General features: G+C 30.6%; 1 protein-coding gene across 2 annotated transcripts; it reads right to left on the bottom strand.

The window, feature by feature from the left end:
* Window positions 1–4,457: 4,457 nt before the first annotated feature.
* Window positions 4,458–8,125, bottom strand: LOC137810764 (uncharacterized). Of its 2 annotated transcripts, none has more exons than XM_068612185.1 (10): window positions 7,875–8,125; window positions 7,604–7,714; window positions 7,151–7,233; window positions 6,611–6,694; window positions 6,203–6,278; window positions 6,018–6,090; window positions 5,775–5,848; window positions 5,006–5,099; window positions 4,823–4,892; window positions 4,458–4,649 (listed from the first exon to the last, which is right to left on the bottom strand). In XM_068612185.1, exons 1-9 carry the CDS (start codon window positions 7,987–7,989, stop codon window positions 4,826–4,828), a joined length of 777 nt encoding a protein of 258 aa, XP_068468286.1. In that variant the 5' UTR covers window positions 7,990–8,125; the 3' UTR covers window positions 4,458–4,649; window positions 4,823–4,825. The 2 variants fall into 2 exon arrangements, with proteins under 2 accessions (XP_068468286.1, XP_068468285.1); XM_068612184.1 differs by having other exon boundaries at window positions 4,823–4,895; window positions 7,875–8,088.
* Window positions 8,126–9,752: the final 1,627 nt, after the last annotated feature.

Raw genomic sequence — 9,752 nt, 5'->3', positions numbered from 1 at the left:
GGTTTGTGAGTACTGACTTTTGCACGGGTGACCATAAGATGTGTATTAGTTGGATGAGAAACCACAGGGATAGAAGAGGGGTCAGGTGTAGTGGTTGTGGAGGATTCAGAGGGCCAAAGAGGAAAGTTAGTGGAGGGTGCAGAGGATAATAGAGAAGGAGTAGTGGAAGAGGCATGAGTGAGAGAGGGAGTAACATTATGAGATAAAATATTATCAGTATTTGGAGAATGAATAACAGTAAGAATTGGAACAATATTGGTGTGTACCTGAGCATTACCTGAGGAAACCATAAATTTACCAACATGATCTTTGTATGGAAAGGATTTTTCATTGAACACAACATGACGTGAGACAATTGTCTTTCCTTCTTAAGTAAGACAAATGTAACCTACATGACAAATACTATATCCACGAAACAAGCAACAAGCAGAATGAAAAGCAAATTTACACTGATTGTATGGACGCAAGTTAGGATAACATGCGCAACCAAACACCTTGAATTTCTTGTAATTTGGTGGACGTTTAAACAACATATTATAAGGGTTATCACCTTTAAGAACATCTGTAAGAAGAACATTGATGGTATGAACCGCAACAACAAAAGCTTCAGCTCAAAACTTAACCAGAAGAGAGGCAATGCTAAGCAAGGTGATTCCCATATCAACAATATGCTGATGTTTCCTTTCTACGGATCCGTTTTGCTCATGAGTGTAATGAGAGACGGTGATGAATTTCACATTCTTGAAGATAGGTGGTTAAAGAGAGATATTTTTTTGCATTGTCAAATTGTAAAGCAAGAATCTTATAGCCAATTTGATTTTCAACAAGGCTTTTAAAAAATTTAAACACATTTTTAACCTGAGACCTATAATGAATAAGATATATCCAAGTAAATTTTTAATACGCATCAACAAACGAGACATAATATCTAGCTCTATTGGAAGCCAAGACAGAAGCAGGTCCCCACGCATCAATGTAAATTAATTCTAAGGGTTAAGAATAAGTATGCTCATAACTATAAAAGGGGAGTTGATGGCACTTACCACGAACACAGGAAGAACAAAACACAATATTATTTGAAACAAAGATGCAAGAATCTTTTTGAGAACGTTAAAACTAAAATGTCCAAAGCGTTTGTGTCATTGATTTATAGTGACAGGTTCAGTAGTAAAAGACATTGAATGAATATAACAAGAGGATAAGGAATGAAAATCAGGGAAGATATACAATCCATCTTTAAGGTAACCTTGTAGAAGAACACACTTGGTTTCATGATCAAGAACATAGAAACTGTTAAAATGAAATTAAAAAATAACATTATTATCATGACAGAACTTTGAAACACTAAGAAGATTCTTCGTAATTCATTTCTTCAAATTATAATTCACTAAACATGAATGAAATAAAATGTTATTCACCTCATATGTAGTAAAATGGATACCATAATCCCCTTCAACCAATTCATGTTCATGCACAAAATTCATTAAGTCTTCCATACTATACATCATTTCTACTTCATCGGATCTTTTTGTAAACAATCCAACCTCCATGTCCATACTTCCACCTTCATTAATAAAAACATAAAATTTTGTTTTATTCTAATTTTCATTCAAATTCATACAACTATGCAAATTAAAAACTGCATTCAATTTTCTTCCGAATTGGGTAATCCATAACTCATTTCATAACTCAAAATTAGCTTCCGTATTGGGTAATCCATAACTCATTTATAACTAAAAAATAGCTTCCGAATTGGATAATCCATAACTTATTTGATAACTAAAAAATACCTTTCGAATTGTGTAATCTGTAAGTCATTTGCTAACTAAAAAATAACTTATGGATTGAGTAATTCGTAAGTCATATTTTAAGTTATAAAATGACTTCTAAATTGGGTAATCATAAGTCATTTTATAACTTCAAATATTACTACCAGATTACATGTTCCGAAAACATGAGTTTTTGTTCATTTCCATATCTGGTATATGTATGGATTTCCTAATCCAAAAGTTTTAAATTTGGCGTTTGTGTTCCGGATTATGTAACACGAAACTTAGTTCTAGATTCAGTTTATCTAATATGGAACACAATGGTGTATTACGGATTGAATAATCCAAAATGTTATTTTGGATCCGAAACTAAATTCTATGTTACATAATACAGAACATGATTCCTTCACATTAAAACTTACAAATTATATAATTCGTTGATCCGACGGATTAATCAATCTGAAACATAAAAAATTAAAGACACACGTAAAAGGGAGTCAAAAAACTCACCTGAAAGCGAACAAACCGTTGTCAACCACTGATAACACCACCACCACCGCCTTCAACCCACACCTTCTTAAGGAGTGATGGAGGTGCAAGAAAAAGGAGTAGTTTACCCATAATCGAACCAAAGTGCGTGGTTTAGTCAAAAAAAAAATCAAACAGAATCGCAAACATTTTATTATTCGTTTTTTAATTTGGTTTTCAGTTTTTAAATTAAGTTAGTTTTTATTTTGAAGGTAACGTATTTTCCATTATAGCTTATTATTTTGGGTTTTTGATCATGATGGGGTTTTTTTTTTTGCTTTTTACCAAAATGGGACCCGTTTAAAAAAAATTACAAATTTAGGCAAGTCGTGCCAATTCGGCACGACTTCATATGCACAAATCGTTTTAATTAGACACGACTCTGTCATGTCATACTGAAGTCGTGCCAACTTGACACGACTTCTGCCTTGTCATATTGAAGTCGTGCCAACTTGGCACGACTTCTGCCACGTCATAATTTTATTTTATTTTAATTTTATTGTTTATATATTGGGTAGTAAGTTATGTAATGTTAAAAATTAATTTGATACATAATTTTCTAAGAGTGTTAGTTTTAAGGAACAAAAAATTGGATAATCGTGTATGGATCATGTTTGAATTGAATGAATAAATACATAGATAAAGAAAATGAATGTTCTAAGAGTGTTATGAATGAATAAATACATAGATAAAGAAAATGAGGAAATTACTAATCAAATTTGAATTGACTTTTATTATTAAGTTTGTCTGTGCGGACAATTGCTTCTATTGTGACCTTCCGTTCTACAATATGAGCATTTTTTTTTGGCTTATTTGGAATTGAATCATCCATTTCGTTACGAATGCGTTGAGTGTTAGGTCTTCCTGATTGATGTCAACACATGATGGGGTCAGGTAAGAAATTTGGCCCCGTGTAAGTAGACAAATAATCCTGATTTCGAACTGGATTAAATTGGACCTCATAAGCTTTTAAAATATTGTGCAGACTGTATACTAGGACCACAAATGTCGTTACTTGTAAATGACAAAATGAGCAAACAATAATTACATGTGAACAAGGCAGATGTAAAGCTTGAAATTACTTCTCAAGCTATTTATTTTGCAAATTCACAACAATAATTCTCTATTTATTTTCCAAATACAATAAATTTTCATTTATCTATTTATTTCCAAATTCAATAACAATTTTCTTCATTTCTTAATTAATCAAATAATCAAGTTATTGTATTACAGTACCGTCAAACATGATCCATACACGATTATCCAATTTTTTGTTCCTTAAAACTAACACTCTTAAAAAATTATGTATCAAATTAATTTTTAACATTACATAACTTACTACCCAATATATAAACAATAAAATTAAAAAAAAAATAAAAAAAATTATGACGTGGCAACTTGGCACAACTTCAGTATGATATGACAGAGTCGTGTCTAATTGGGACGATTTGTGCATATGAAATCGTGCCGAATTGACACGACTTACCTAAATTTGTAATTTTTTTAAACGGACCCCATTTTGGTAAAAAGCAAAAAACAATAACCCCTTGATAGTCAAAAACCCCTATTATTTTACTACATTCTTTTTATCAATGTTTGTTTTTACTTTTAAACTAAATCAATTTTATTTTTCTAAAATTGTTAAAAAATGTTGTATTTTATAGTGTGCTTTTTCATTAGTACAGTATTCCATTACAAAAAATATAATTCCCCAAAATACATTGTTCTTTTAAATAGAAAATTATTACGTGAAACAATTATCCTGTCATTTTACTGAATCCAAATCGTTTCTGATTTTACGTTGACCTCCTTCTGTGAGAAATTTCTCGTGATTTATGAAAAAAAAGGAAAAAAAAAGTTTAATGAATGGCAATATTTGATGCAGAATGACAACAGTTATGCTCCTATCATCATTCTTTTGTTCATTTCATAACATGCGTAAAAGGATAGTTTAGGTTTCCTTAACAACCAACCATAAATAACGGTAAATGAATATTTTATTGTATTTACTTTAAAAATTATTAAAAATTAAGAATTGAAAAAAAAAAGATGAAAACTATCAATTGAAGGAAACAAAATAAACAGAATAATTTTTTTAAACTAAGGCTATTGCAGATCTATTATTTGTATCATTTTATATATAGATAAGGGATAACATAATTAAAAAAAGAAAGGGATATTTTATAATAATTAACAAACAAACAAACAAACACGGTTTCTAGGCATAATCTATTGAAAGTACACAAGTGCTGGTTCACTTTGTAATTTGCAAAGTATTTAGGTGAAAATCAGAAACTTGAATCCTCTTTCTCATTACACCCTTTCACAATGGATGGTATTTGTGAGGTAAATCTGGAACACAAAATTGAAACAGATAACGTCATTCTTGGTATTTAGCAAAACTTGGCAACCAAGGTCATCATATCAAAGGTTTTTGCAGCACGTATTAAAAATTGATAAGTATGATTATCCACTTAATGAAATGCTAGCTATTAGTATGAACAAATCAGAGTTACAAGCCACACCAGTTATGCCTCTGAATTGAGAATGCGATTTTGTATATTGGAGAATGTCTTCACATCGATACCCCATAACCTACTTTCACAGATAAACTTAAATCATTATTAAAAATTGAACAAAAAAGAATATCATGAGACTTTTATATCTATATAAACAAGGGATGTTTACTTCAGACGAAAAGCTCTTACCAGCAATCAATTCCCACATCATTGGCCCCCAGTTTATCTGCCTTTTCATCATCTCCAATGTGTAAGGCTTTGGAAGCCTCCACATTTACTTGATCTAGGAAACGGAAAACATTGGCAACAAGAATCAATCAATTTAGCATTATTGCAACAACAAAGGGCAGCATGAATAGTTTGCTGCACTCCAAAGAAATGATTTTTATGATGTTTTGTTTACATTTAAATGAGGTGAAAAGGATTGAAGTCATATCCATAAATAAACAGTTAATTTATGTACTATCCATTTAAGCACTGCAATTTTTTACAAGACCCTCTTATGTCTAAGGATTTCTCAGATGAACTTCTTTCAAAAGTATTTGTAAGTGATCAAAATAAACAGAAAAAATTAAAAACATTTCTCAAACTAAAATTAGATCATAGATAAATTGCTTTATAAAAGCCCTCTCATTAATTTTCCTAAAGTTAATCTTCAACTTATGCACAATGTTTCAGAGTATCTCTAACTATCGAGCACATAATAAGATTAAAGGATGCAAAATGAAGCAAAACAAAAGCCTCAAAAAAAGAAGGTATTTTAACTAACAACTCAAGCAAAAATATCTACCATATTCCACATGAGAGTCAAAAGCAGATTACAAAGATGAAAGATACTATGCCTTGTAAACAAGTAACTGTTCTTTTATTTATGCTAATGATAGTGAAGAATGCTGTGGAGAAGGAGGGGGTAATGCAAAATGGAATTTATTAAAGTAAAACTAATAATCATTTATACCTAGAGCAGCTTGGAATATTCTTGAATCTGGTTTTTCATATCCGACCTCTGATGATATAATGACGGCATCAAACCTGAGGTGAAAACCAGAAAATGATACATTGAAACCTATGTATGCATCAGAATTTGTGAAATCTCTTCAAACTAAGGTTCAACAGACAATCATAGTCACCTCCTGGAAAAAATGTTCAAATTTGCTATATAGCTAAGTAACAGCACAATGAAGGAATAACCGATACTCACAGATTTAAGACATTAAGATCCTTCAGTAGCTTCCTTAAGCGGTTGTCAAAATTGGATACAACAGCCATCTTAACTGCGTACTGCTTGTCACGTTAGTAAGGACCAACTTCAAAGTAAGTAGTAAATGATGGCGTTTAAGTTGTTAACAATGTTACTTTTTCCAGATAACTAGAAATATTTGTTACCTCCAGCATCCTTCAGAAGAGTAATTGCTTCATAAGCTCCATCTGGAAGATGCCACGCATCCCCTCTTGCATAGTACTGAAAAACAAAATAACACTTGAAGTTCAGACACAAATGTGGCTGATATTATTACTTTGATTTGAACACAAATCAAGTAACTTTTAAAACACTCTCCGGCCAATCTACTTTTCCTGGTTAAGTAAGCAATAATATCTAGAAACAAGAAGAACAGAGACCAAAAACTACAACATCAAAACCTATAGATCATATGTGGTCATATTCCAAATGATTAGGTGAAAAATAAAGGATTAAACTGTTTTCAAAAAGATTAAATTGTTTCACAGATAGAATCATCATAAACTAGAAATGAGGTAAGGACAAATAAAACAGTCTGCAGCTAAGAAAGGTACCTCGTAAACTTCCTCAAAATAGTCCTCATCTCCACAACCAGTGGCTTCAGAAACTACAAGTTTCCAGAATGGCCTCCCATCTCCCTGTAGTGAAGTAAAGAGTGAACATTACTGCCATTCCATTTGCAAATTAGATGGTTTTCAGTTTGCATGTCTTGTTGAAAGAAATTAAACATGTCCATGGTAAATAGGTAAATAAATGGAAAAGCAAAAAAAATGGAAAAGCAAACTGGCATCAGCATCCTGTAATGGCTACAACCTAAAGTTGGTTTCAACGTGACATCCTAGTCGAGCAAGTATGTCAATCCTGTAAACTTACAACAATTTTCTCTTTCAGACAACAAAGAGCATGCCAGTAAGTACAGTTAATTTTACTAAGAACATTTTCTAAACACCATTGTTCTAGAGTTAAAGTGCAATAGCTTGAGAAAGACTGAAAAAGAGTGATTGGAAAAAATGATGCAGAACAGAAAGACATCAAAACTTACTAGGCAATCACACAAAACATTAAAAGAAAAATTATGAAAGGTAGGGCCAAACCTGGTAGCGCAGCTTTTCAGGCCAAGGAGCAGAAAATGCTCTCTTAAATCCTTGTTTTATCTTAGCTGGATCCACAATCACACCTGAAGACAGTCATCACAAGCGTGTATATTCAGATTGATAAACATAGATGAAAAATGTTGATAATATTAATTGAGAACCCTACAATAAGAGTAACATATATTATGAGGAAGAGAAATGCTTTTAACACATCTTTCAAACACGTTCTTTATCATTGGCTGAAACTGATTGGAAATCACCATCTCATTTCTCATTTAATAAATTCAACTCATGATTTTGTAGTTTCCAATAAATTTTCACCAATGATAATAGTCAGTATGTTAAAAGGGGTGTGTTACCGATACTTCTCTTTGGAGAAAACATCTATTTGGGTACTCCAAAAACACTAGTGTCATCCCAGAAGAGATTACAACGAAGGAGCAAGAAACACACCATATTTGGATCCAATATCAGCATAAGTGTCCTCAACTGGTTTCGCCAATTGCAAAAGGGTGCCCCCAGCATCCAACAACAATGCATCATATGCCTTCTTCCCACCAGTACCTTTGGTGTTGCCAACAGTACACAGTTAAATCAGCATCACCAAATAACAATAACATCAGCAAAACTACATGTCACATAATTTTTGGAGGTAGAACAAACATCTCCATTTCGAAATTATCAAGGAAACGATGAATGAGTGAAAGGATGATACTTGACTTACCTTTGTTGATGGGCATTGAAGAAACTGGCAGAGAAGAATTGCGGGGTTTGGCTTTGACAGCTCCGAAGAGCGCGTTGGCCTGGGAGCATCTCATCAGGGTAGTGGTGCCCATCATCTCATTTATCTTCTCTTCTCTTCCCCATCGCTAAGCACTAAGCTATGATTTGTATATGCGAAAAACCTACCGAATCCCAGAATAATAAAACCAAAGACAAATTCCCAGAATAATGCTTGTTAAAAACTAGACGGCAAAAAATTCATACGTGTTTTTTATTTTTTTGAATTGAAAAAATAAAGAATGAAATAATATTGCATTAATTCTTGAGGCTGAAAACCCAATGCAATGAATTTAATAAAAAGAATTTTATTATTTAATTTCATTTTTATTTTTTAGGTTGATAAAAGATAGCAAATTAATATATTGAATTAAACAAAATATTGTTATTTACTCTAATTTTTATTGTGTGCATAGATTTGTAAAAGAGAGCAAATGCAATGAATCTAATAAAATGTATTCTATTATTTAATCTCATTTTTCTTCTTCAAGAAAGGGATCAAATTAAAAAGAATTCATCTTTAATTGTCAACAAACTTGTCTTGACGGTGCACGGTTATTTTTCTAAAATTTTATAGTTAAATTATAATATTATAATATTGAAGAAATAAAATAAAAACATTCTTTATATTCAATTTGACATTCTAAAACGTAATATATGAAAAATGACATTCTAAAACGGGATATAAGTTCTATAATAATTTATAAATTAAAATTACATCAATTCTGAATTAAATAATCTAATAATAGATAAAATCGACATTTAAAAAAAAACAGAGTAGTATGAATTTTACAAAAAATAAAAATCAAGAGAGGATACTTTCGAATATGCAAGTTTTGGAACTTCGGTGATGTTATAAAAATAATTAAATAACATGTATTAAATAAGTAAATAATAAAGTATATCAACTAAATATGTCTTTTATTTTTTGTTCTTGGTAACCAAATTAGCTTTCTGAAGTTTTATTTTAATTCCTTTGACAATTGTAAAGATAAAGAATATATATTTCATATAGAATATGAATATGGCATAGTAATGAAGAATTAAAATTTAAAATATAATATATTAATGTAACTATCTTGTTGTTATGCATGTTAATATAGAATATGAATATGGCATAGTAATGAAGAATCAAAATTTAAAATATAATATATTAATGTAACTATCTGTTATGCATGTTAATCATATTGAAAGTAGTCAACACATTCTTCTTAAATTAAAATATATAACCTTACATGTATGTATTACTTTTGAAAACATAGTATGATGATTTCCTATTATTAAATAAACACTTTTGACATAACCCAACAAATGGTTTATTAGAGCAAGTACGGTAAGAGAAATAATACAGGAAATTCATAACTTTTTCATAACTCTATTTAATAGTGAATGTATACAACAATTTTGCAATAATTTGATGGAAGAAGTAAAATATTTTTCACAATAACAATTCTAAAATATGGTGTATTGGTAAATATACTACATTTATTAAAACTTTGTGAGAGAATATCTACTCAGTCACACAACAAAATAGACTGAAAAACAATATAAAATAGAGAACATAACTACTTTTCTTTAACTATCATAATATGAGTGTTGAGCAATATAATATTTAATGTCAACATATTTGAATTAGCACAACACGTTAATTGCATTACCAAAAAAGGTAAAACAAAAAAATTATGTAACCTAGTGTACCATTAATAACTCAAAGAAAAAGATTATAAATTATGAAGAATGATTGAGTATCTCTCATAGTTTTTGTCTCAATAGTTTAAACCAAGCATACAACTGAGGTTAATAGTGTTAGAAAAAATAAAAT

The sequence above is a fragment of the Phaseolus vulgaris genome, chromosome 2 (genome assembly GCF_000499845.2).
Source record: "Phaseolus vulgaris cultivar G19833 chromosome 2, P. vulgaris v2.0, whole genome shotgun sequence".
Classification (NCBI taxonomy): domain Eukaryota; kingdom Viridiplantae; phylum Streptophyta; class Magnoliopsida; order Fabales; family Fabaceae; genus Phaseolus; species Phaseolus vulgaris.
This window is presented reverse-complemented; position numbering and strand designations above follow the sequence as displayed.